The sequence below is a fragment of the Alligator sinensis genome, unplaced genomic scaffold, assembly GCF_000455745.1.
Source record: "Alligator sinensis unplaced genomic scaffold, ASM45574v1 scaffold1164_1, whole genome shotgun sequence".
Classification (NCBI taxonomy): domain Eukaryota; kingdom Metazoa; phylum Chordata; order Crocodylia; family Alligatoridae; genus Alligator; species Alligator sinensis.
Window position 1 is genome coordinate 41,700 of NW_005842225.1, and position 27,967 is coordinate 69,666.

Here is a 27,967-nt window from a genome sequence, read left to right on the forward strand (position 1 = left end):
TGGAGGTCAACGGCGTCAACGTGGACAAGGAGACGCATCACCAGGTGCGGCCCCGGCCCCCGGCCCGCAGGGGTCTCAGGGCAGCACCCGGACCCTGCCCCGACGTCCTGGGGTCCTCCCAGCCACCCCCTGCCTGCTCACCGACATACCCTGCTGGGCCAGGGCCAGGGCCAGGGCCAGGAGGAGCTGGAATAGAGGTCCAGACAACTGCCCTAAAACCCTGGGGTCCTCCCAGCCAGCCCCCTGCCCACTCATGTAGATGCCCCGCTGGGCTGGGACCAGGAGGAGCTGGACAGGAGGTCCGGAGAACTGCACCACAGTCCTGGGGTCCTCCGAACCAGCTCACATAGATGCCCTGCTGGGCTACGGCCAGGAGGAGCCGGCCAGCAAGTCCCGGGACTTGGTGGGGAGGGCATCAAGGAAGAGGTGCAGGGAGTCTCAGCAGGAGGGTTAGGATGAGGAGACAGGGTGGTTTCTGGCTGTGTTTTTGTGACCGTGGGGCTCCCTGCCTAGCAGGGCAAACCCCTGACCTTTGCAGGGGGCTGGGGAAAAGCTAGGCAAATGTTCAGATGAGGTTCTTTGGGTCAGTCCGAGCTCTTTTATTAGATCAGCTCAAATAGTTGGAAAAAACGTACCGCCCCCGAGGCAAATGTTCCTTGCTTGTTACTAGGGTAAAATGGGGATTTCTGTTGATTGCAGCTTGAACTGGACACGTAACGGTGGGGACGAGATCTCTTGCTGGCTTGGTGCTGAGCAGTTCTGTGTGGCTATCTGTTTAGGGCAGTAGGGGCTTGAATATATTCGTAGCTTAAAGCATATGGCAGGGACCCCCTGGAAGCGTGCTGCGTTTGTCAGGTATTGGTCTGTCTCCTGCGTGCTTCAGGGACTGACCAGGATAGTGGGCTTCAGTGATGAATTGCTGCTAGCGGGTCCTAGAGGCGTGGGTGCTTGATGATCAGCTCATTGGCGCAGTGATCTCTCCAGCCAGGGTGCCAGCTGTGAGGTCCTTTTAAGGGTGGCACACAGCGTGGTGCAATATTAGGGGTGCAGACAGCTATGCATGATTCACAAGGTAAACCCAGAGATTTTAAGTAATATCAAAAACGTCCTGCCCTGTTGTGGGCTTTTTTTTTTTTTTTGGCAACTTTTTTTTTGTGGTCAAGAAACAAGTGAAAGCTAAGAGCTGGCATTTTCTGAGGCCCAGGAGTGCCCGGAGTCCAGCAAGGGGCCCTGAGTATAAGGTTGAAAACCGGTGCAGGGCATCGGAGCAGTTTGTGGTCTCGGTAGTGCTGCAATATGGAGTTGAGCTTGCTAACACCCACACTGGATTTGGCTCTTATTGTTTGTTCATTAGTAAAACAGACCCAGGCGAGCCGAGCACCCTCTGCAAAAGTGAACACGAGCCCTTTCGTTCTGATTTGGAATCGAGTCAGGCTCCATCTCTTCCTCTCTTCTAATTGCTGGGAGGAAAAGGGAGCTCCTGTTACATATGGAGCTGCGTTTCCCATCGGAGAAGTGTCAGGGCTCTTCATATGAAAATCTGATGGGGCGATGATGGGTGATTTAACGTGTCTGAAATGTGTGGGCTTTCTAGTTGTGTGGCGTAAGTGAAATGAGGGGTCTGTCATCTTCTTCATGTTTCCTTCTCCTTGCAAATAGCCCAGCAGATTTCAAAATATTCAGTGTTTCGACAAATAAAGTTAGCATTTGGGATCTCAGCAGGTAGGATGACGTTACGAGGCTGGCAATCCTTATGCTTGAGGACAAAATGCCCAATATTTTCTGGTGTTCCTTGCCCTAAGTGATACCAGGGTGCCGGACTAAAGGGCAATACCAGGGTATTGGACTCCACAGCTTTTCCCATTCTCTTTAGCACAGTGGCCTTTGAGCGAATAGCCCTTTTACCTCTAGCCCTGAAATGACCCATAGCAAAGATCCTTAGTCTGTTCACGGTTGTTGCAAGCTCGGGAAGTTGACGTTTTTGGACATTTTCATGGTGTTTGCTTGTTTCCCTGACTTCTGGTTTTTTTTTTTCCTCCTAAATGCAAACAAGCTGCAAAGCTAAGTGTGGAAGGTCTGTTCAAGGCACCACACTCCTATCTTGGCATCCTCCTCCTCAGTATTTGTGACTAGGCAGGAAAATGAATGTGTGCTGGTTAACGCTGCACAACTATAAGGCCGCTGCCTAAACCACCCTTGATGAGAGCTATAACTAAGGGGAAAAATCTATTTTACAATTGGCTGGGCTGAAGCATAATTTACGGGCAGAAAGTGGCCTTTACTAATGTGGGAGAATCGCTCAGCTTTGGTTCGCTTTGCTTAGCAATGAAAGTGCTTTTGTTGCAGAGCTGGTGCAGTTAGTTCTGTTCTGTCTTCCTTGGGCTGCGTCCACATTTCGGGGGAAAGGTGTGTTTCTTTATGTGCAGTATTGGCTAGCCCAGGTTAAAGTCCTAGCGTGGACAAGGCAGGTTGCAGTTGTAATGCTCCTCTACCATTTAACCCTGGGTGACCTCTTCCCTGCTTATCTAGTGCAGTTCAGATCCCCAGATGAGCTGGCAGCTGAGATGAGCTGGTGCCGGCCCTTAGCAAAAGCTCCTTTTCAATTGTAAACCTGGTTGTGGATTGCTGGGCATGTTTGGGAGAGGGCGCAATGTCGTTTTAAGGGTCCGCTTCACAGCTGCGTTTCAGCAATGATGAGGTAAGGGTGGGGGGTGGAGATTGCCTTGATAAATATTAGCCCTGGAGCTTTGCTGGGCCTGCAGCCTGATTCTTCCACGCCAGATTTGTCAGGATTCTGCTAATTGGCCCGGCACTTCAAATGTTAATGAAGGTTGCGTAATTATAGGGAGGCATAAGGAAAGTCTGTCTCGGGTCTTGCCCCCAAAAAGCAGTCACGCACAGACTGAAGACGCGCAGTAATTGATTTCAAACCTGGTGACTGCCCCGTGCTAGCCCACCTCTTCCTGCTAAAAAGCACTGTTAGCAACACCAGGAAAAGCTGTTGGACTGGGTGTGCAGTGATCAGCAGAAACAGAAAGACGTTCATGTTCCCAAACTTCGGTGTATGCTCTAATTATAATGGTGATGAGGCTGGCAGGAGGGTTGCAGAATGACTTTCCCACATAGGGGGTGAGAGCCTCATCACTTCAGACATTAAAAGCTAGACAGTTTCTTAGATGGTAGGGGCTGGAGGAGACCTTACAGCCCCCCTGCACTTGGGCAGGAAAGACCGCTGGGATCAGATGACCCCAGCAAGACAGGGCAAAGAGTTGGGAAACGCATTGCAGGGAACAAAGCTGAATGGGTCTGGGAAATGGCTGAGAAGAGGGAGGACTAGGTTACTGGTGTCTGTAAGCTCTGTAGGTAACTAAGCCCCACAATACTTGTGAGTTAGGGGTTTTATCAACCTCATTGGACAGAGGTGAAACTGCGGCACAGAGAAAACAGAGTGCTTTGCCCAGATCCCTGGAGAGAGTCCGTGTGCAAGCTCGGATCGGACTTCAGAGACCTTCGCTCCTGCTGTTTACTAGACCGCAGACTTCAAACTTTTGAAGTCGTTGTCCGGTAGGGCTCCAGTGCCAGAACTGAAAAGCACGGTGGGATTGTGGCCCCTGGGATAATCCTGCTGCTCAATGCCTAGATGGCCCCCCGTTCCAGTTACACCCTTTGGCTGTCTTGCTTCCAGCCTCAGCAGAGCCTGTGGAGGGTATTCACCTTCCGGGTCTCCTCAGGTCAGGGTGGAGGCATGCTGCTGGGGAAGCTGGCCTGGGGGGACACTTGCCCTGCTTGTGTCCATGCTGTCTCTATTGTATAGCAAAGCTGGGGCCTCCAGCAGTTCCCACCAACACCTGCCCCTCCAGAACAGCTGTCTCATCCCATTGAAATGGTCTGAGCAGCCGTGAGCCCAGCAGTTCAGTGAGCTACCAGGAGGAGCCCTGATGATGAATCCTTTTCACAGCCGCCTCCTCCCTTCCACCATGTTTCATTGTCAAAAAAGCCTCGATTGCTTTGCAGATGAACGGAGGGGCCTGGTGGGGTCTTCCAGCATGAGCTGTAGCTAGTGCACGGTTGCGTTGCTCGCACCATAACTCTGTGGGCTTGTTCGGAGTCGCTAGTTTTCGATGGGTTTGGGGGGCAGGGTTTTGCCAGCCTTGCAGCGCTGAAAGAGTTTCCCTGGGCCGTGGCTGCTTGCAGCAATCAGGGACTGGACCCACTGAGGTGAGAGGTCCCTGCCTGGCTTGTGCTCCTAAGATGGCAACAGGCCAGGAATTTGGCAGCATCCTCTCTGCAGAGGTGCACAGCAAGGACTTTGGGAGTGCTCTGAAGATGCTGACACTCTCCAGGGGACCAAAACGCCCCTTCTCCCTGGTGGCTGTTGCAGGAGGGAGCAGAGGGGCAGTCAGGATTGGGGCCCCATTGGGCAGTGCCCCAGAGGTGCAGTCAGGATTGGGGCCCCATTGGGCAGTGCTGCCTTAGGAAGTGCCATCGCACCCTGGTAAGGGCTAGGGCTCCCTGCAGATGCTCTGCCAACTGAATGGTCCTAGCCAGCTGGGGTGGCACCTGCGTCCCCCACCACAGCCGCCTCTGCTGCCCGGAGAGGCTGACTTGCACTGTCACTGCCTCCCGTCTCCCTCAGCAGCTAGTGTGATGCCGAATCCCAGCAGGTCTGATGGGGAGAGAGGGGCCTGATTGAATAGCACTCTCCAGGCGGGTAATGGATAGGTTGGCTCCAGGTCCAGGGCAGACCGTGGCACGACAATCAGCATTTGCTGGATGAGCAGGTTCAGGAGGAGTCACAGGCAGTCCATAAATTTCTCCTTGGCCATTTCTCGCAGGTGGATGCCAGTGCGATGCCCTTGAATGGAGAGTGCCGCAGAGTCAGTAAATCGTGGGCAGTCTGTTTGTCACTTATAGCCTTGGAGAGTGCCATCCATCCTGTGTGGCTGTGACAGCTTGGAGCAAGAGGGCCAGGCCCTGTCAGAAAGCACGGTGCAGGAGTAGTCTACTGGGAGCAAGCAGGGACAGGCCCGTGCGCGGGCTGGGCTGGTGCCGCTGCATGGGAAGTGTCTGGCTAGCTCCTTACTGGTGTCTAAGGTGATTGCACAGCCCTGGACAGCAGGACACAGCATGGGCAGGATGCAGCATGCAACCCCCACCTTGTCCTAACTGAGGAAGAGAAAGCAGCATCCTGTTTCAGGGTGCCTGTCCTCTGAGACCTCCAATGGGGAGACCAAGCGAGGCCAGTTCGGAGGTCTTTGGTCATGGGGCATCTTTTCCTGTCCTGTCTATAGACCCGCCTGTCCATCATGTCTGTGGGCTGAGTGCCTCATGCTCGTGAGTGCATTTATTCCTGCACGCTCACAAGCACGTGCTCCCCCACCCACATGCAGGACATGCAGTGCCGTCCTCCCTGCTCCAGGCTGTGGCACAGCGTGACTTGTTCCAGGGCACACAGGAAGCCATTTGGCAGAGCTTAGCAGCCAACCTAGGCCCGTGCCCATACCGGTGCCTTCACTTCCAGACCCTCCCGCTCCCCTGCGGTCTGGGCTGCCTTCACCGACTCCTTTCAGACTGTCCACCAGTTTGAAAAAAACCCTTCTGAGGACAATGGCTCATTCACTACGGCCCGAGAGGGATTCCAAGGAGAGCCTCGGAGGTGACAGGCCCCCTCTCCGTTCCCAGCCCCTTTGGCTGACATTTCCTTTCCTTATCTCGGCTGTCTGACAGCACACAGCCAGGATGAATGCACGGAGTCGCATAGTCGCTTTCCTAAATAAACGGGGAGTATCGAATATTTGGGGAAGACATTGCCCAGTGGGGAATATCGAACAAAGATGGACCTGAACAAAGCTTGTGTGAGCACCAACGTGCAGCGTCGGTCTCGCTCTCCTCTCTCGCGCATACACGCTCACGCTCAGTCTCTCTGTCTCTGAAACAAATCAGAATAAAGGAAACTGGGAACGTTTAGCAAATGCTGACTGGCAAGGTCCATCCAGCTGCTTGTTTTTTTGGAGAAATATAACCCCACAAAGTAGGAGCTTTTCTGGTCTCTGTTTGGCTTTGCATGCCCTAGAAAAGATTGTACCTACGCAGCAAATCGCAGAGCAGGGGTCCTTTCAGAGCCTCCATACCAGGGAGAGTGGCCTGGCATTGCATGTACCAAGGTTGTGCCATTTGCAGCTGCCTCGCTAAATCTCTCCTCTCCCTTTTCTCCAGGTTGTGCAGCGCATCAAAGCCGTGGAGGCCGAGACTCGCCTGCTGGTGGTGGATAAGGAGACGGACGAATACCTGCGCAGCCTGCGCCTGACGTGCACCGAGGAGATGGTGCACACCGGGATCCTGCTGACCTCGACCGTGTCGCCAGTCAAGTCGGCCAGCAGCGACAACGGAGACGTCTGGAAGCCCCAGCTGGATCTGAGCGGCGGGGGTCTCAAAAGGCACTCGCACAGCTTCAGTTCGGAGAGCGGGAAGAAGGTAAGGGGGTGAAGGGGAATTACATGGGGCTGGGGCAGTACAGGCAACCACCTGCAAGTCCAGCTGGCCTTTGCCAAGGGTGCTGTGACTGCAGTGTCTGTGGTTGCTCTGCAGCCACCAGATGCGCACCGAGTTGGGTTTAGTAGCGAAAGGTAACAAGGTGCTTGGAAAAAACCGTGCTAGGAGTTGGCACTGACCCAGGCAGATAGGGGAAGAGCTTTCCTGGAGACTCTGCTCTCCCCACCCGTCGTGGCAGCTTCCTTGCTGGCGGCTGAAATTCTGGGGGCTCAGCAGCCATTTGAGAGGAGCTTTGGACGGATGGGCTGAAAGTGTGGAGGGAAAGCGGGTGATTGCTGCTTGAAGTGGCGTCAAGTCCTGCGCTTGCTCCTCTGGGGCTGGCAGTCCTGTCGCTGCCCCGACTGTGGTCGATGGAAGGGGATGACCTTTAGGGTGTCAGCAGGGTTTGGAGGACTGATCATCCCTGGAGCTCCTGGGCTCTGCCCTGCATCTCCTGGTATGCCCCGCAGGTGAGAGCGGGGAATGCCTGGCCACTGGGGTTTAATCAAAGCCCTGGGGCTCACAAATGCATGTTCCCCTTCCTGTACTTTTATGCAGGAGGGGAATATCTGAGGCTATTGTGATCCTGCTTTTCCTCGTGTTGGGCAGGATCTCAGCTGCTTTACAAGCTGCTTATATTTTGCCTGGGAGACTCTTCGTTGAAGTGTCTTTTACAACGGCTTTGAAGTGGGAAGGAATTCAAGGTGGAAAATGTCCAGTTTCCATGGCTGGCGCATTGCTGGGGCTGGTCTCGTGGAGACGGGACGGGCTTGCACTCGGGAGAGACGCAGGAGTGATTTATAGCTGGGCTGCCCTCGCTCGTCTGGGCTGGTGATACAGTGCAGGGGTGCTGCCTGTCTCAGGGCTGGTAATTCCCCTGGGGTTTCTAATAGCAAATGCCCCTCCTGGAGCCAGGAAACCCCCTCCTTTGACTCCGTTCTATCTTTGAGCTTGAAACCAGCCCTCTTGGGTTAGGGAGGGAGAGTTGGACCCATAGCTCTTGGGAAGGGCTCAGTCCCATTCCCCCACGTGCTGCAGCAGGGAGGTGTAGAGGGTCTGACTGACCTCTACCTTGCAGGTCCCCCCTGGGTGGCACTGGGCACCATGTGCCCACAAAGCCTGTCCTGTGGGGAGAATTACCCTGGAGGCCTGGGTAACGATAGGACCTATGTGTTACATGGTGCCCTTCATCCCTAGACCCCTGCATGCTTTAGGCATCATCATCCCCAAATGTCCTGAACTGGTAGAGAAGGGGGTTGAGATGGAGGAGGAGAGCCACACGCTCAGGTGTTGTATTTAGGTCCCGGTTTTCCTTGGGGATGTGGATGCTTACTACATCTGCTCCGTGGGATGGGAGTCGGCTCCCAGGGGGTTGCCCTGTCCAGCCCCATAATCCGGGAGTCGTTCAGACGGGTGATGCGGCGGTTGGTGAGAACCCAGCAGAGCCCGGGGCGAAGTGAGAGAAACTCAGCAAATGCCTCATTGTTCAAAGTTGCGAAATTTGTCCAAAGAGAGCTGCCGAGAATGCCGCTCAGCCAGCTCACGCCGGTCCTCGTTCACGCCCCGCTGCTGCAGTCTTGGCCGCGAGCACCCGGAGAGGGGCCTGGACCGGAGGAAGCACGGAGCCAGTCGCTACAAGCTACCTCGTCGGGTTCGGGCTCCATCTCTGAAACCTCTGCTGTGTGCATTGCTGTCGCACCTGCCCGGAGGATGTCAGGGCCACGCCAAGTCAGAGAGGCAGTGAGGACCTGGGGAGGCATTGGTGAAGCTGAAGCCTAGTTTCTCTGTTGTTCTGTATGAACCTGGAGGTGACTAGGCCTAAACTTTTGGGAGGCTGAGTAGATGCAGAATTTCCCTTTCCTTTTCGCTTTGCCAACTAGTGAAGCAACAGGGCACCGGGGTCCTGATGCTCCCTCAGTGCATCATGAAAGCTGCGGCTCGCCCGTGGGTGGCGGTGGCTTTTCATGTGCAGGACACAAAGGAACGATTTTTTGCTGGGACACGCTAGCCCGTTGGAGTGGAGCCGCAGGCACTTACATTGCATCGGCTTGGAGACTGGAAATACAGCAAGCAGTCAGGGCGGGATGGTTTGGGGAGATGTGGGTGGCCAAGCGGGCAATGGGAAAGCAGAGCCAATCGTTTCAGCGTGGGAGCATGGCACTTCCCTTCGAGCAGTCGCTCTGTATGTGGCTGCGGGGCTGGGATTGACTTGACATCGCCCAGGATTATTTTACTTCAAGACTCAAAATGACTTCTTCAAAGCTGGGTAATGAATGAGGGAGAGGGAGCACAAATGTGTTTCTGTCCTGCAAAGCCCTAGCTGGAGCTAAGGGCAGAGCTCGGGTGGGCTGGGAGCCATTTGCACAGTGCATTGTTTCAGCTTGATGAGTGCGACGCACGAGGGTGTCCTTGGTGTCCCATTCAAGGCACGCTGAGGGACAGACACTTGGGACCCTACTCGATCGTGCTTTGCGCAGGAACGGCATCGGTGAAATGGGGTACAAGAATAACGAAGTAAATAAAGTTGGGGAAAGTTAACTTCTTGTATCAGTAAAAATAAATAAATAAATAGCATTCCCACTGTAATAGGTGGCGGGCATCTCAGCGACTATTAGCAGTGACAAAAAGGGAGGAGACCAGCTGGGACCTAACCAGTCCCTAATTTCTCTGTGCTAAACATTACCCTGGGTTGTACTCATGTGTGGGAGGTCACGACTGGCTCTGTAGCTCCTTTACCAGGAGGCCGGGGCAGTGCCAGCAATGAATACTGTGGGCGCACATTGCTGCCCTGCATGGCAAAGGAAGGGGGACCCGTATTTCCCCCTAGCTGCACTCTGTCAGTGCACGGCTGGGTTTGGGAGCTGGCCTTCCTGCTCAGTCTGGGCCTTGTGTGACGTTGCCCCGTCTCTCATCACAGCTACATACCAGGTAGCACTGTTGTCCCCGTGGGTTCCCGCGGTGGCAGCCGGAGGGGCTGTCCTGTAAAAGGCCCCAGCCTTCAGCTTTGCTCCGAATGCAGGAATCTCGCCCGTTCCCACGCCGCCGGAGCTGGGAGCAGAGCACTGGTGCAGAGCGCGCGCCTGACTGACTGCAGCCCCCGTGGGCTGCACATGGACGAGCTGCTCCGGCTGCAACCTCAGGGGTCTTCTTTACCCAGCTGCAGCTTTGGAAGGACAAATAACCCTTCTCTCTCCTCCCCCTTTCCACCCCAAGCAGCTGCTGTTTGAGAGCGTATCCTGAGTAGCGCCACAGAGGCACCCACTGCCCAGGAGACTGGTCCTTTAATGACCATTGCAGTGCAACAAATCATTCAGCATTTATTACAATCCCCCTGGGACGGCACATCAGCAGGGCCCTGTGCCAGGAGGTTATGTCACCGGAGCCTGAACTGTGCTAGAATAAGCCCTGAGAATAAATGGGACTGCTGTTGTTGGGAGAACAGCCTGGGGGGGGTGTTTCACTTGCAGTACGGCACAGCATGCACAGCCAGCAGGTGCGGTCCAGCGAGAACCAAGGGGACAGGCCCCGGGATGGCGAGATGCGTTGGGCAGGGCACAGACTGACATGGAATATCCTTTGCTGCTTATTTCACCTCGGAAAGCAGCCAGGTCACAGGAGAATGGCAGGACAGAAAATAAAATAGGTGTGTTTCACCTGCTCAGCCCTCCTGGACAGCTCCGCGCCGCTTGTGTACTGGGGAGAGCCGACGGTGGAATAGCAGAGTCCGCTCTTGGGGCGTTTTTGCTGTCTTTGAGCTCCCGCGCTGCTCGTGGAGCCGCGTAGTGGGCCTGGACTCTGATCTGCCGCGTGCTGTTGGGATTCGGAGCATGCTAGATTTGAAAAGGGAGCAAAGATCACCTCATCTGACCTCCTGTGCGGGCTAGAGAATGCCACCCCGCGTCCCCGTGCTGAGCACACGGCCTGGTGTTTGCCTGGCTGGCACCTTCCAGAGCGCCAGTGGCACAGCCTCTGTCAGGGGCTGGGGTTGGCACATCCCGGAGCTGTACAGAGCTTTCCTCTGAATGGGAGGCATTGGGTGGCAGCCCCCAGACACCCGTCTCCTTGCATGAAAGCCAAGAGCAGTATCAGGAGCTAGAAGGATCCAGCCTCCTAGATCTTTGCTTTTCTCCACACTCACTTTCAAGTTGCTCTGTTCTTACCTGGGTCTAAGCTATCAGTAGAGACCGCTGGGATGGGAGTCAGCTCTGACCTATTCCCATTGCAACCAGTCATAGGAAGAGCAGAGTCAGGCCATCAGGGGACCATCATATCCGGGCATCTGCTTCTCTCCACGGTGCAGCAGCAATAGCTGAGCTTTACATGGTACCCGGGTCCTCAAACCTGTATAAGCAGCACCATGCTGTGAAGCACTATGGGGAATCACTGCTTTAGTGGCGCTCAGTTTGAAGGCCGTGGATGCTTTGTCTGGTAGAGAGGTGTCCGTGTAAGTGCCCCTTGTCTGGCCTGGCTTCCACCAAGCATAATTAATGTAAGGCTTAAATAATCCATTTGTGGTTGACTCTGCCAAACCCCTTGAATATCATCTTCATCTCTTGGCTGGAGGAAAAGCGGTGCATGTCTATGTGTGCTCTGACCTTAAACTGTCTGCACCGTGAGAAATCCAGAAGAAAGTTTGCTGTTTACTACTAGGAATAGAAAAGGACACACATCTGCTGTAAGGCTCCTGCAGAGCTGGTATGGCATCTCAGCCCCTAGCGTGCCTTACTCTAGAGAAGGGTGGTCTCCTGGGTTCGTAGCTCACGTGGTGAGCAACCTCGGTGGTTAATGCGCGCTCAGGTGGTCCGTAGATATGTGGGGTGCCAGGAAGGAGGCAGACAAGGGAGGTCCCTCATCTCTCGGGTTTGGGGCCAGGTCATAGCTCCAGGTGCAGGGAGTGGGGGTTGCAGGCTTTGCAGGAAGAGTGCCTGCACGTGAATATTGGTTAAACCGAGCCCTTCTGTTGTTTCTTTTGCAATACCCCTCGGAGTCGAGAGCAGGTGGATTGCACGGCAAAGGAGGTAAACGTATCTGTGCTCAAAGCACGATGAAATCAGGGTTATTCTGTAGCTGGCAGTGGTATCAGGGGCGGGGGGTGCTGGCAGAGACTGCTTCTGTCGAGCCGCGTTGAAGACATAGATTTCATAGACATCAGGGCTGGAAGGGACCTGGGAAGATCATGTGTTCAAGAGCATGAGAAACCCGCCAAGCATTTGCCCTCTGAGATTGCGAATGCCACTGCAGCTGGATGTGGCTTCTTTTGGCACCCCGCTGCCCCTGCGGGAACGTTAACAAGCCAAGCTAAACCTCGGTGCGACTGCACTGAAGTCGTTGGAGTTGCATCCGGGAATAATTAGGGCCCGTCGATTCCCCTGCTCCGAGCCGTTGGAATTTGCCTTTGTGCAAAAAGCTGCTCTGCGCAAAGATGCCTCCTCGTGTTGTTTCTTGTCGGGGGGCTGGGCCCCAGCCTGACCCGGAGCGACATGATAGCCAAGAACAAATCCCGGGACAGGCCAGGGGAGCAGGATGTTTAGGCAGCTGTGGCCGGAGCAGTGCTCCCTGAGGAGCGGGGCAGGGGTCCGCTTCATCGCAGGGCGGCTTTCGTGCCTCGCACGGGCCATGCCTGAAGAAAGCTGCTTGTCTGCCGCTGCTGGCTCCAGGTTGCTGGGCTTGCTGGCATGTATTAAAGCCCTTGGAGAGTGGAACCGCTTCGAGCCACTTCCACGATCCGCATCCATTTGTTGTGCAAGCTCGAACGGCTGCTGAGACGCTTTCGTTGTCTGCCTAGCGCCAAAAGGGACAGCGGGTCGCCCCGATCCTGGCCTGGGTGAAACCTAATCTCTAGCTCGCTTCCACAGCACCAGGATTTGGCTCTCCACACGCTCAACCGAAAAGCAGCTCAACCCGAGCTTGCAAGAGAAGAGGTGCTTGGCGGGCTGACCGCCTGGGGACTGACGGCCTCTTGTCCTCTGCAAGCTAGCGGTGACCGGATGAGCTTTGCCCTCGTCGCCCGTGCCAGCATGACTCATCCTCGTGCTGAACGGTCACTGCTGCATGAGCCGGTGTCTCTGCCTCCTTGGCCCGGTCCACCCCGGACTGCTCTGCTGAGGCAGCCAGCCAAGCGCGGGAGCAGACGTAACGGGGTGCTTTGATGCTGATGCGGAGACGCATCTCTTGACACCTGGACTGACACCAGCCCCCAGGCCGGGAGTGCGGCACGTTGGCTGGGGCTGTCGTGGAGTGGGGCGGCACTGGCCGTGTGGGCTGAACAACCGCGGTGTGGATGGAGACGGTTTCCGAGAGCTCCCAGCCCATCCCCTTTCTCGGGAACAGAGTTCCCCTCAAGACACCATCCCAAAGGCACTGCCTGCATGGCTCCTTCTCTGGCTAAATAGCTTGGTCACACTTTCAAAATGCAGCGGGAGAAGCACTGATCTGCACTTGGGATCTGGGGGGTCCCAAATGTCCTCCAAGCCCAGCCCTTGGGTTTTCCATTATTGAAGCCGGGTGCCCTGCTGCTCTGCAGCGTGGCTTTTTGTTAGGGGTTTTTTTTTTTCCCTCCTGTATTTTTGGCAACAAACATGTGCCTTGTGCTGTAGCTCACGTGGCCAGTATCAGGGTCTAGCAGCTGTACACACGCCTCTGAAATGCTAATACAGGCAGATGTAGCCGCTGATTGCCTTCCTGACACTTCGTAGGGGTTTAGATTAACAGTTACCTATGAGTCATTGCAGCACACTGGGCTTTTCTTGGTTCTCTTCCCAGAGGCTCTTTGCATAACCTTGAACAAACCCTTTCCCCGATCGTGCAGAAGTGGTTGGAAATGGGTCCTTATGAACCGGCCATAGAAGTATTCACCAAATCTTTCCTTGCTGCTTTTTTCTATGCCCTTTGCTACTTGTAACTTGCTCTGCGCCTCGGCCTCTTTGATCCCTGCATCCAGGCGGACAAAAGAAAGGGTACAGGCTGATCCTTGCTGGGGAAGAAAAGCAAATGATGGATGATGCAGAGAAGGCCCGAGCTGCCCATGCTGTGTTTTGGGCCGTGTTAACGGCAGTGCCGTGTGTAAGACGCAGGGGGTCATTTATTCCTCTCTGCTCAGCGCTGGTGAGGTCTTGGCTGCAGCACTGGGTCCGCTTCGGGGCGCTGCGCTTGGAGAAAGACCTGGGCAAATCAGAGACTGACCAGAGGGGAGCAACAGGAATGAGGGGTTTAGAAACCATGACCTTAGGGGAAAGGGTTTGAAGAGAAGAGCAAGGGGGGGCCCAGCTTTCCAGCACGGAAAAGTTGCTCTAAAGCGAATGGTAATTAATTGTCTCCAGTGCCACCGGGGAAAAGCAAAGAGAAAATCAGCTCGATTTGCTGCGGGGATCAGTTAGGGTGGCTGTTACGGCAGCCTTCGACCATGAAGCATGGTGCAGGTACCTCGGAGGCTGTGGAGTCTCTTATACTGGAGGTTTCGGAGAAGGGATTAGGCGCAGGCAGCCTCTGTGGGTGGCGTACAGACTGGCAAGGGAACGGGCAGCAGAGCAGCAGAAAGCAGAGCAGCTGATCGGGCAGCACTTGCCCTTCCTCACTGCAATCACTGAAAAATATGTCCGTGTCCCCATGCAGAGTCCCCAGGCTCAGCAAAGGTGGAGGCTGCACGGCGAAAGGTGGTTCTCCGGTCACCAGAATCGCCCACCGTCTGCACCGCTTGCAGGCTTGGGAAAACTGCATGAGCAAGCCGGAAAGTTGGTCAAGTCCAGGACGGCAGGGAGCGGCTTGTTTGAGCCTCCTTTGTAACTGGCTCCAGCATCACCTCTCTTGTCTCGCCTGGGCAGGGCCACGTTCCCCAGTTGGTCTGCGGGCCTGTCCTTTGCAGCGTGCCACCTGCCGTCCCCGTTCCCAAAAGCAGCTGTGGGCAGCAGGCACGTGCAATGCCCCCTTGTCCAGAGTCCAGCATTTCCTCCCTTCTGCTTGTCTGGCCCCAGGCCGCACAGGCAAGTTGAAAGGGCTTGGGAGCTGCTCGCAGCCCTGACCGCCGATAAAGGAGGCTTTCTTTTTTCTTTGCTTGACCCTTAGCACATCAGCCCGTGCGCTGGGATAGTGGGTCTTAAACCTCCTGCAACTGGAGGCATAATAACAAGCCAGGACAAGGTTAGTCCCTAGGCACCAATGAGTATTTTTGGTAGGGAAGCGCTGGTTAAAACGTGCCGGCCCCATAAAGCAACCACCGGTGCGCGCAGGTGCAGATTTACACTATTTACATCAAACCGACTGGTAAATATTTACACTCCTGATAGGGTCAGGAGGAAGAATTCGTTTCCTGTTTCCAATAACCTCCGAAGAGTTGCAACATCTTCCCGCATTCTCCCCGAGCCCTGGAAAGCTATTAAATGCTGACAGATGTTTTAAAAGGCCTCTGCCAACATAGTTGAGGCCCAGCATCGTAGGATGACTGGGAAGAGCCAAGGGAGTGTAACACGAGCACAAATGGCTGCGGGAATTATCATGACGAAAAGGGCCGGGGATAAGTGCATGTTTTCAATTAAAGCGCTCCCCCGTGGCGTCTACGAGTCCCCGCGCAGCTGTCCGGGCATAAGCACGGCCAAGTGAAAGTGGTCACTCGCGTGGTTGTTTCTGGTCAGTCTCGTCTTGTTTGCTCGACCGTTGTAAGGTCCGTGGGGCAGGGACCCCCTCTTTGCTCAGTAATGATACAGCCCCGGCAGCAGTGGGGGGGTGGTTTTGGCCCAGACCAGACGCTCTTAGGTACTTCTTCAGCAGAAATCAGCGGTGCAGAATAGCTTTTTTTAGAGCAAGGTCCGACGTGAGCATCCAAGCTGATGTTAGGAGCATAGATAAATTGTATAAGATTCTGGAAAATGTGTATATAAACACTTTTATAAAGAGGACCGGCCCTGTGTCGGTGTGTCTTTAGGCTTCCCTGCCTCTGCAGCAGCTGTTTTCGTGGGCTTTGCACAGTAGTCGTCCCTTCTCTTCTGTTATGGTTTCCTTGAGGCTGCAGCTTAATCATAACTTTGGCGCCGAGCGGCGGAAGAAGCTCGATGGGAGGCTTAAGTGAATTTCCCTGCTCTCTTCCCACCTCTCTCCCGCCCCACCTTGTTCCAGTTCTTGCTCTCAGGTGCTCTGGGGGCGTCTGCATTTTGCCGTAGCAGTGCAGATCAACCGCAGCATCCCTCCGGGGGGTGAGGTTGCCAGCGTCCTGCCTGCCCTCAGTTCCCGTCGGCAGAACAACACCGGTGTGGAAGAATACCTGGGAGTTTTCCCAGCAGGGGCAATGGCACCCTGCCTGATCTGGATTGCTTCTGCCATTCTTATTCAGGATCATTTTGCACTCGTCCTCCTGCCCTCTGCCTCCTGGGGGGGTCCCTGACCCTGCCTCCCCACTGCATATGTTGCAGCCCAGTGTAGGAAACCCCAGAGCTAAGGGTCTGGGCCCCAATTTATTGCCACCAGCTTGCAAAATACAGGGCTTTTTCAATGGTGGTTACTGCCCTGGCAACTCTCATAGCTGGAAATCGCGGTTCTTTCCCTCCCCCAGACTCCTTTTAAATCGAAGCCTGTCGCCAGGGACTGGGGTGATGGGAGCAATACGGGAGGCAGAACATAGGTGCGTCGTTGCCACGTTGTCTAATCCTGCTCCAAAATATGTCTAGAGGATGGAGGGGGAAGAGGAGGAAGAGGAAGGCAGCCAGGGAAGGCCCCAGTACTCTGCCCACTGCTACCTTGGTGGATCTGCAATGCTAATACAGTGGCGGGAAATTTCTTCGAGCCGGCCTGGGCCAACATGGCATGTGCATGTGTGTGCACACGTGCGCGTGTAACCCATGGGGGTGGATAAGTTATATGTCTCCCTCCTCTCTGCTCCATGCCGTGTCCCTGGAAGGTGCAGGGCTTTCACAGCCCTCAGCTTGGCAGCCTGGCTCTTTAGTGCTACCCGGGTCCTTAGCTCTAGGAATCCCGTTCGGTCCCTGGCCTTGGCTGAGAGGAGGGCACTGGGGCTAGGCACGGGTTTGTCTGGGATCTGAATGGCTGTGGGCCTCGGGAACAACCTTCCCCGTCTCGAGGGAGCACGTAGCTCTCTTCTGCGTGCGTCTTGAGCGTCCCCGTCCGGAGACCCATCTGCAGGAGAGTGTCGTGGCTCTCACTGCAGCTGCGAAAGGCTTGGAGGGCCCCAGGTCGGTCTTGGTATTGGCAAAATAGTGGTTGTTTGGGGTCTGAGGTCTTACACTTCAAGGGGACAGAAAGAAAAGCGCTGTCCGCTGAGCTCCATGTATACGTCAGTGGACATATAGCACAACCCGCAAACTGGACGCGCTCCACCCTCGCTTCAGATCTCCTTTACGGCCTCCCTTGCATTTGCTCCCGGCTCCCCGCTATTGCGAGCAGCCTCCGAAACGGTGAGGCAGGTCACTGGCAGGGCAGCCCGAGGAAGCTTAAATTGCAGCTGCCTGTAATACCTGGCTTGCGAGAGCCGGGCAGGAGTTCAGTTTCCAGCGCTAATTAGCTCGCTTATAACCTCCGTGGAAAAAACAAATGGTTGACCTCGGCTGCTCGGTTTCTGAGCAGAAGGAGCCGGAGAGCCGAGGCTGCAGGGTGAACAGCCGCCCGTGCATCTGCAGAGCGACGGGGCTGCGCTGGATGCGCCTGCGCGCCGGCGCGGAGGGAGCAGCGTGCCTCCGGACGAGCATGGCCGTTGCAGCTGGGAGCGGAGCCTGACAGGCTGCAGCAAGGGCATCTTTAGGGCCAAGTGCTCCCTTTTGCTCAGCGCTTGGATTTTCGTCATCGAAACCCTGCTGAAGGAAGAAGCGGTGAATGGCATGAGGCTGTGCTGTATGCAAGGCCCAGGCCTTCTTCCACACTCGCTTCCTCAGATGAACAAGCAGCCGCGTTGAAGCCCGCAAGGTTGCATCTGACGTGCAGTTCATGTCGGAAGCGGAGTTTCGAGGCCAGCCCGAGAGGGCTCTCTGTAAGGTCGGGAAGCCTCCAGGTTACGAAGCTAAAGGGGAAGGGAGTTGCAGAGAGAAGGAGAGATGCGCCGAGCCCTTTGTGCACCGTGGCTTGGCTGCGTCGTTGATTTGGAGCTGAGCTCCCCATGATAAGCCAGCCTGGGTCCCCAACTAAAGCCTGCCAAAATCACTGCAGTGCTTGCTTTGGAGGGCTCAGGTTGCTGCACCGTGGAGGCAGCACCCTCCCGACACGCGGGCTCATACTGTGAAAGCAGAGGGTCCCTCTCGGCACACGAAGCCAGACACTGGTGGGACATTTCCTCTCCCTCCGGACCCGTGGACGATGATGCTGTGTGCTGCTTGTGCCCTTGCCTTTGCCTGTGGTGCTGGTCAGCTTCATCCTCCTCATTTTAGAGACAAGCAAATTGGCAACGGTGGGGCGGTTCTGGGGATGAGACCCCCAGGTCACCGTGTCCTAGGCCTGTGCATTAATACAAGCTTGCCTTGCCTCTCCAGGGTTTTTTCACTATGTTGTATTAAGCCTTTTTTGGTACCAGTGCTTCTTGCTATAGGGTCATCTTGAGGGAAGAGACACAAACTCTGGTTGCCTTTCCTCTGGCACTAATGGCACCTGAGACTATTGGACCAGAGAAAGCCCCAAGTGTCTTGGTGAACCCCGGCGGGAGGCGAGGACTCACGGGCGATGCCTTTTGCGCCTGAGCTTCGTTCTTGTCCGAGTCCGCTGGAAAATCCCTCCCTCGGGCTGGCTTCTGCCAAGAGCCTTCAACTGTTTAAACAATCCTGCTCTGCGTTCCTGTGATTCCCGACCTAGGCCTTGCAGGCGTCTGAGCCAGATCTGATAGAGCCAGTAAATACACCCAGCAGCTACTTTGGAAAGAATGGGTTTTTCAGGCGGTTGGCGCTTGCGAGAGTGCAGAGGCATTGCTTTCCAAGCAGAATGAGACCCTTCATTTTGCAAAAGCCTCTCGAGAGGGGATGTTGGGTTGCTCTGGGCTCTGATTCTTAGTAGCTGGGGATGGTGCCGCTCGCTTTGGAGAGGCTGGCGAAGGGCTGCTGTGCTTCAGGTGCTTGAGAAGAGGGCAGGGACCCAGGAGATCTGGGCTTCTCACGCCTCTTGGATGCTGACTAGTTGTGTTGCGGGGTATGTCATGCCTCGCCCATCTGCCTCTCTTTTATTCCTCGGTCAAGCCCGGATCCTGGTCACAGACCTGCTCCCCTGCATGGGGTTAATCAGGTCATTTCTGGATACTGGGATGTGAATAGTCTCAGTGGAAAGGGAATTACTGGATCCTGAGCTCAGGTTTTGGCAAACCCCTGGAGGAGAAAGTCAACACGTGTTTTTATGGTAGCACTTAGATGCCCCTGCAGAGGTTGGGGTCCGATTACGCAGCGTGGTGCGTGGACATATAAGAGGGCCCTAAAGGACATCCCTACTTTACCAGTGGGCAGCTGAGTAACCTGGGTTGATTAAGGGACTTGCCCGAGGGCACGCAGAGTCTGTAGCAAAGCTGGGAGCTGAACCAGGACCTCCCAAGCCCCCATCCAGAGCCAGGGGATCACAAACCCAGGAGATAACTCCATGCTAAGATCTGAACATGTTGAGTGTTTTCCTCTCTCCCCCTGCTACCACATTCAAAACCAGCCTGGCTTTCATCCTTCACCACGTAAGGATGTAAGGCGCTCGGGGAATTGGACAGGGGTTGCTGTCCCGCTGGACTTTTGCTCCCCTCCCTGCGGGACACTGACACGCAGTGTGCCGGGACCCGTGTCCAAGCCAGGGGCTCGCGCGGGAGAGAGGGAGGCTGGCCAGCTCTTGTGTGCAACTGCTCGCCCTCCTGAGCGCCTTGCCGGGGGAGGCTGGCTGCCTGGTTATTTTGGAGTCGGGGTGGTGGCAGGAAGCCCCTCCTGAGGAGGAAAGGATCCACCCCGCGGCAGAAACTTCCTCTGCCTCGATATTTTTAGTGAAACACAAAGCAAGTGGAAATGAGCTTGGAGGTAGGAGCCAGATTAGCATCAGGATTAATTGTGTGCCTGCCAAGGCCCCTTTTGTTCCCGGGGACGCAGACTCCCTGGGTCTCTGGCCAAAGGAATTCCTGAGTCCCGAGCAGGGTGGGTGCTGCTCTGGCATCTCGGCCCCCGGAGCAGGAGGCTGGCTGGAGCAGCGTCTCCCATGGGAAGAGCTCGGGGACCTGACTCCAAGGTACCTGTCCCCGTGCAAGACCCCGCACGCTGAGATGAAGTTGCTGGCAACCTCCAAGGTCTGTCCTTTTGTCCCGGGTGATCCTAAGGCACAGGCCCGGGGTGTCCTGCGGTGTGCCAGGAACAGCTCCCAGGTCCCTTTGCTGCCAGCGTGGCCCCCGGTCGCACTGCCCTAGCGGCGAGCTGCGCCGTGAGATCTGTGCTTGTGTCGTGGGTGGCGGGACCGGGACTCGGGGCCCTGGGGCTTGGTCAGCCGAAGTAGGGCAGCTGGTAGGGAGCAGACGCAATGCGGTGGTGTCCCTCCTTCATCCGACGATCACCACTTAAGGCTCAGTGGAAGAGAGGAACAACTGGGCCGAAGGGTCTCTGCTGCTGGAATTACTCTCATTTTACCAGCCCAAGTATATCGGTGGTGGTGATATGTTCAATTTGCAAATGCAAGTCAAATACTCCTGCTTTGGATTCAGGTAGTCCCTTGCCCCTGCCACTCTTGAAATGCTTTTAAAGCCTGAGCTTCTGAGCGAGCCTTGCAGCTCCCAGTAATGGAGGACTTCTCCTCCGCAGACGGAGAAACTGAGGCACAGCGTGGGTAAGCGGCGTGCCCAAAGTCCCCCCGAGAGCCCGAGCAAGGCTTAGACCCCAGGAGTCCCGATCTGCAGATCCTTACTCGGACCGTGACAGGGCTGCGGACAGGCGGGGAGGGAAGCCCGAGGCTCTGGCATGGCTGAAGGTCTGTGCAAGGTAGATATGGAGAGGGTTTTGCACTGACGCTGCTCGGACCCGATTCCAGCGGCGCTCCCTGCGTCAGCCTTGGAAACCTTCCCCCTTGGAACAAGTGTCTTCTGGTCTCCACCTGTGAACTCGAACGGTTCAGAAATCTGCTTGCCCTGCCCTTGGCCTCAGCCGTCCTCCCGACTTCGTGCGCGTACACCCATGTACCATCCTTTTCCTCCTCTCTTCCATCTAGTCCTTTACAGCTGTTGGACTGGGAAAAGTCCCAGGGCAGAAACGGGCACCAATTGCCATCAATCATCATCATAAAAGATATCACATCGACTCAAAGAGCCTTGCCTGCCTATGTCCTCAGACCAACATGGCTACAACCAAACACCCAGTTGCCATCCATACCTTTGCGGGGGGAGGTGGGAACCACCGTGTTTTCAGTGCAGCTGGCATTTTCACTGAAAACGGCAGATTCAATTTTCACAAGACCTCTTCTACTTTCCTCAAAGCCTCTTTGGGTGTTAACACAACCCCGCATTGGGTATTCGCCTGCGAACTTCACATCCTGGTCGTTTGCTTTGGGGGTTTCACTGATCACTTCAGTTTTCTCTTGTTTGCTTATGACCCCGTTTTGTGGGGAGGTTTTTCTTGTCCCGGGGGCAGCCCTGCGGGCTTGGGTTTCCCAGAGCACCCAAGGGAACCGGCGCTTGGCTCCTGTTGGAAGTTGGCGCCTATCTCCCTGCGGTGCTTTGCAAAATCCCAGCCGGGGCAGTTACACTAGAGCTAGTTTTGTCCCGTTCTCATTAGAAGGGCTTGGCCAGTAACTCCCATCCTTCCCAGTGTGGCCCAGTGCCATGTTTATTTTCAGCATCAGTGATCTTTAAAGAGAAGTGGGGTCTCGGTTCCCCGGGGGCCGCTCTGCTCCACCCCACCTCAAGTTGTTTATCGCTTAGTGCTGGAGGGCGGCTTTCTTCACCGTGCCTATGGGGCTCGTGTACTCAGACCCCACAGCCGTCCGGGTCGGGTGGCGGGGTGGGTTCCCGCCTCCAGAGTTTACAAAGTTTGTTGGCAACAAGCCTGTGTGATGGGCGGGGAGAGGAAGGCCCGTGGGATAGGAGTCACACGGGCGCTTCCTGGCGCTCACTTGTAAGAATCCCGCGGGCTCCGTTCTAACCCCCGTCCCGTCCCGCGTCCTCCTGGCCTTTGCTAAGCTTGCGTAGTAATGCTGATGGATGGGACTTGCTGCTATTGCCACGGGTACGGGAGCAAATGCCTTGCGATTCCAGCTGTGCCCCCAGCGCCGCATCCTGCCCCAAAGGACGTCCCATCTGAAAAGACAAGACGGTAAAGAGGACAGAGCCGAAGCGACTTGCTCGGAGCCACCCAACAATTTACAGGCAGCCCTGGGAGGGGACCCAGATCTTCAGGCTCGCTGCCCAGTGCCTTTTCCAGGAGATCACGTGGCGCTCCGCTTGGTTAACAGCCCTGATGTGTGGGTTGGAGTCGGATCCGCCTCCCCTCCCCGAGCTGCGGCGGCAGCAGGGTAGGAGGGATTGAAAAGGCAGCAAAAAGTTTGCTTTAGTCACTAAAGGCGGCCGATCTGACGGAGCAAACACACGCACACAGCAGATCTCTGTGTGGAAGGGAGGCGCCGGTCTTACATAATGGGTTTTCATAGTGGAAACACGTGGAACTAATTTCAAATATACACGTTCTGTACAGTAAGCGCTCCAGCTCTTGGAGGGGCCAGCAGTGCTCCAGCCGCTGGAGGGACCGTGCTGAGAGTTTAAGCGAGCGGCGTATAACCCATAAGGCACCGTGTACCCCCTGTTTTCAGGTTAATGGCATGTTGGTGCTGTTTGACAGGGATGTCCGCAGATCCACCCTTGGAGGTGGCTGAATAGTTTTAATCCTTGCAAGGGAAAGTGATTTTTTTTCCCCACCGTACAGAGGAAGTCAGTGCTGGTATATTGGCACGAGGTAGAACGGGGCTATTTCTAGCTCCCGGTCCTGCGTTCAGACAGCTAGATGCTGAGAGCTCACAAGCACTCGGGTGTCTCGGAGCAGATTCAATTTGCAAATTCTTATACGTGTAAATATATGAGAAATAAAGTTCCAGTTTATACCTAGGGTAAATGTGGTATCTTTTATTAGACCACCTGAATAGGTGGGAAAATTGTTCTTTACAAGTTTTTGGGTGCAAACACCCTTCTTCAGGCATAGGGAGAGCCTTATATATGTTTGTTATCAAAATATATCCATAGATGAAAGGAATGAACGACATGAAAGCATTCAGAATTATTTCTGGCGAGATCCAAGTCGCAAACTCATTTCATTGCAGCTTTTACATGAAGCTCTGAAGCCGCACTGTTGGGTTACTTTACATGAAAACTGCCTGGGCTGGAGGTTTTTGCTGACTGATGTCTGTGTTTCTCATTCAGGCTCTGCTAGTTTGTTCTTACCAGGTCAGACCAACTCTGCTGGCATCAGTTTAAAGTCAGATTCCTTCTATTGTCCCATTGGCAGCTATTCTCTTAAGGTGAAACCTCTGGCAAAAATCCTTCTTTTCAATAAGAAAAGAAGAGGGAAAGGGGCGTTGGTTGTAGCCGTGTTGGTCTAAGGGCACAGGCAGACAAGGTTCTTTGTGTAAATCTGATTTCTTTTATTAGATCAACTTAATTAGTTGGAAAAATTCTTCTTTGCAAGCTTTTGGATACAAACACCTTTGTTCAGGCAGAGGGAGCATCTGCAGTTGTGGTCCCATCCAGACCCTCCCTCAGCCTGAAGAAGGGTGTTTGTACCCGAAAGCTTGCAGAGAAGAATTTTTCCAGCTATTTGAGTAGGGAGAGGAGCATTTATTCGGTTGCTTCAGTAACTCTGTACCTTGTCTGTCTGCCAGGTTTGGTATAGGCATCTCCATCACCATTGTGTGCTGAGAAGAGCCCATCAGATCCACCTACTTCTTGTCCATAAACACTGAGCCCTGTTTAATGAGGGACCACGGGTGTGTCCACAAAGGATACTTAGCAGTTACTTAACAGGAAAGGCCTTTCCAGTCTGCATGCAAAGGCCAGGGTTATGGAAAACAGAAGCCAGACAAAGGATAGGGGAGGTGTGGTGCCGCAGCTTTCCTCTGGGTGACAAACACCACATCACCCTTCTGACACCCAGAGCTCTTCAATTCACTATAAATGACCCCCTCCAGGATATACATTGTTGATACCTGTTTTCCAGAGGGGGCCAAGACTCCCTGATGGTGATGCCGGGAGTGCAGGAGCTCGGCACCGAAGCGAGGGGTCCGAGGTGCTGCTCCCCTGTTTTCGCCAGGGTATTTTGTTGCCATCTGTAAATCTTGTTAAGTGAAGTTAATTGAAGAGAATAGACAGGAAAGGAATACCCCAGTCTAAACCTGTAGGGTCATATGATTAAACCCTCTTAAGGACTTACTAGGGGAAATCTACTTAAGGAAATGAACAGCACCGAAAGCTGGAGGCAGCAGGTAGGCAGGGCACTGGGCTGACATGGCTATCGCTGAGTTGCTCCAGAGCTGGGATGTCCGGTTTCATCCTTTTCAGAGATGTTCTTATGGGGTATTTAATTCCTGTTGGGATAATGGGAAATGTCAGTGTTTGGAGCAGGGAACTTGTTGCATTCAGGCTCGGCGTGACTCCCCCGGCAGCCTCTGGACAGTTAGCAGGGCATCGGTGCCACAACCTGCTCCAGCTCATCCTGCCTGGGCCCTTCTTGGTGGCATAAGCTTCAAGGAGGAGTCCACCCTGCTGATCCTCTGTCACTTTTTCCAAGCCCAAACAGTGACAGCCTTGTCCTGTTTCTAGAGACTGCGTTCAGTGCCATGAATCCTCCCTGTGGAAGCGGCTGTGCTCCCAGAGATGACTCACACCCTGCTTGACAGCCCCAGTTTGCCAGCCTGTGATCCTGTCCAGCAGCTTTTCTACCCAGGTAGCGGTAAAAGGGCAACTTCCATTGATCTCAAAGGGGTGGCTGCACAGCTGCTGCTAGTTCCAAACAAACCACAACCCTGGTAAACTGACAGCCCTCACTTGGTGCTCAAAAGCAGGTGGGTACCCGAGCATGCTCTGGTCTTGTATGGAGTTGGTCAGGCTCTGACTTCAACCTCTGACCCTAATGGGCCCAGTTCCCGTCTCAGGCCCCCACCCCCTGCACAGCAGGTGCTACGGGGACCGCAGGCTGATGGTGCATTGTATGTTAAGGGGGTGTCACATTGCAACATTGCAGATAATCTGAGGCCTCTGTTAGAGTTTTAGGAGTACTTGCATGGATCCAAGGAATTAATGAGACTTTTAAATGTTGGGTTGATTAGTGACTCCTTTGGAGCAGCCAGGTTCACCCGGACATGCTCTTGGAACGATTCTTTTGGTGCATTTTGCACTCTGCGCTGCACCGTGTCCACTTGCTGTTGCATGGGGTGCCCTTGCCTTTTTTCGCAAAGCCATTTAGTCGACTGGCCTTTTCTTTGGGCTGCTGCTTTTCTTGTTGCTCCCGTGTTTCCGCTTCTATTTTGTTCTTCCTATGGAAACCTCCTAGCTCTGTAGTTAAACATTAGGCAGCATTATTTCCCTCTTTAAAGGTTTTGATTGCATCACGCAGGAAGGACTGTAGAAAGGGAAAACAGCCTGTGTCCTCTCTGCCTCCTGAGTTCGGATGGGACAAATGTGCAGATGGGGGTGGGGGTGTTTCTGTTGCTGAGATGCCCAGTACTTTAGGACTGGCTGAGCTCCCTAGCTTCTCTCCAGGGGTTTATCTGACAGTGCAACCCTGATCCTGGAGCCGAGCTGCAGAGGTTATCGCAGGAGATCCCGTTGCTATGCATGTTGACAATCCCCTTCGGCTTGGCCTTGCTGATTGTGATTTGGAAGCTCTTTTCTCTACTATTAAATATTTTTTCCTCTCTTGTCTTACGTGCTGTGGTATGTACATGCTGTTTATACAGGCCAGGCTGAATACTGCTGTAGATAATGGTCATCTTCTCCGCGGGTGTGTGTGGGTGTAGCTCTGTGGAAGTGGGTGGGTTGCATAGTCTTAACAATTCTTTGTATGCAAGGGCACTATTCACCATAGCTTTGTTACTGAGTCACTAAGTTTAAGGCAAATAAGACCTGCTCCTTGTATGAAAAGCAGCTTGACAGAACGAGCTGTTCTACAGATGCATCTGCTCTCCCCACATTACACCAGGTCTGAATTTGGCCCAGTGTCTGCAGAACATTTGATGATGGAGGATGACATGCTCCTGGCCCGGCCCTTTTTGGCACTGACATTTGAAAGAGGCTATGACTTGCTATGGGCTGCATTTAGAGCGGACCCAAGCAGACACGTTGGCAATGAGGGCAGGACGTTGCAAGAGTTCAGACCTGGGCTCACATGTTTCACACCTCTCCGTTGTGGGCAAACCCTTTCCAAAGGACTGCCTGCTCCTGCATTTGCTTTGGGCCTTGATTTTCAAAGGGGTGCAAGGGATTTTAAGTGTCCCTCCTACTTGGTAAACCACTAAGAGTCAGGCACTTCACTCCTTTGAAAAATCCAGAGGCCTGGCAGTTTTATCACATTATGGAAGAGAAGCCCTCGCATGTTATCAGCATTAACCCCCTGTCACCAGTTGGCTTTTCTTCCACTCCAAGGAGATCTGGGGATGTGCAGAGAATCCCCCTCCCTCCAGAGAGCTGCTGCCGCCTGCCAGGATAAATATTGATAGTAACCTGCTGCACTTTTCATCGGGTCGCTGATGTTCCCACCAATAGCAAAGGCTGCCATTGCATCCCACAGGGTAGGGAGCCGGGGAGCGAGCCCGCATTTCCCAGCCGGCTCAGCCCATTTCACTGTGTCACTCGAGTACAGGGAGAAAACCCAGTAAAAACGTTTTTCTCTTTCCAAAGAAAAAGCTGGGGAACACGCGGACTCTCCCAGTACCTGCCCCTCTGCCTCTTAGCTGCCTGCGCACAGTGCTGCTGTTTGCACGGGGATTCATGCATCTGTAGTTGCACGGCCTGCTTGGATGCAGTCACTCTTGTTAGCATGCCGCAGCGGCAGTAGAAAGGCAAACAAGGTACCGAGTTGCACGAGGGAATAGGAACAACGAGGAGATCCGGTTACGGGCTGGGTGAGCGGCTCCTCTGGGAAGGTGGAAGCCGGTGCAGGAGCGTCGGTCCTGTCTGGACGAGGGATGGTGTGAAATCCGGGCTCTGTGTCCCTTCCCTGGGAACCTGGAAATATTTAGGGCAGAGCCCTCCCGGCAGGATGCAACAGCAGCAGAGTGCCAGGGGTGCAATGCCAGGGCCAGGGGACCCTGGGGCTGAAGGGGCTAAGATTAGCCAGCAATGGCCTATGAATGTTCTGCCAGGCTTTCCCCTCTGCTGGCACACCTGACAAGGCCCTGTCGGTCTGCATTTCAGCTCCGTTAATGTGGATTGTCTTTGCTGGGGCAGGGGCAGAGCAAGTCTGGGCATCAGGAGGCCTACGATCTTTGCCAGGTGCGTAAGGCAGCACTGTCAGCCTGGGGCGCCTCAGGGTAGACGTCTCCGTATGCGACCCCCTGTTCTTCAGCAGCTCTGAGGCATGTACAGCTGTGGGGGCTGGCGATGCCAGGCCTGGTTTGGAGAGCTGGGACAGCGTGCGTCCCTCCCAGCATGCCAGCACGCAGAGTGAGGGAAGGAGCAGTCCGGAGACTTCGAGGTGCCACCCTTGCCACTGCCTTCCTTTAGGACCTTGGGCAAGTCACTTGGGCACTTGGGAATACTTCCCCTGTGTCACTTAGGCACAGCCTCTAGCAGTCACTGCCTTGGTCCCTCTGTGCCCCTGCCCCGGGGAAGGAGCCCTCCCATGTCTGTTTAGAGCAAGCTCTTGGAGGCAGCGAGTGGCTCCTGCTGCGTGTCTGCTCACACCCCGTGCCCCCTCGAATCACGCCTCTTGGCTCTTCTGTGCTGTGGGTTAGGATGATAACAGCCCCTGCTTGAGATAAGTCTGGTCGAGAGCCCCGTGCCAGCTACGTCGCTTGGAAGCACAGGTGAGTAGCAGGGCAAGAAACTCCCCCGGTGCTTGCGACGGGGCTAGGACACTTCAGGGAGAAGGCCTCTGAGAGCAGTGTCACCTCTTCAGCCCTGGATGCTACTCCTAAGGCAGTGGGATTTGGTTAAGATACTGTTGGGGGGTTGAAGTGAGGGCCACATCATGTCCCCTGGCTCCGTGTGACTTTAGCGAGCAGCATGGAGGGACGTGCTGTCTAGGGGACAGTGTCCTGGGACTGTACGTCTGCATCGGCCATCGACTGGTGAATATAAGCAATGTGCTGCTCTCCAGCTGTGAGATGGGGCTGGTGAGTCCTGCCTGTGGGATGGGTGCTAGGTGTGCAGTCTTGAGCTCACCGAAGATCGCAATGGGGAGCTGGGTGGCCGGGGGAGTGACTGCGGCGGGGTCGAGAGCACTCCAGCCTTACAGCCAGCAGCTGTGAGCTGTGAGCTGGCACAGCCTGGATGCCGGGAGCCACTGCTGCAAGCTGGAGGAAGCAGTTG

General features: G+C 54.8%; 1 protein-coding gene across 1 annotated transcript in view; it reads left to right on the plus strand.

Moving 5' to 3' along the window:
- SLC9A3R2 (SLC9A3 regulator 2) overlaps positions 1-27,967 on the plus strand; it is a 74,782-nt gene that overhangs the window by 3,573 nt on the left and 43,242 nt on the right. Inside the window, exons 2-3 of the mRNA XM_006027138.3 lie at positions 6-44; positions 6,217-6,474. Coding sequence (XP_006027200.1) covers positions 6-44; positions 6,217-6,474 — 297 coding nt within the window. The remainder of the gene's footprint in view (positions 1-5; positions 45-6,216; positions 6,475-27,967) is intronic.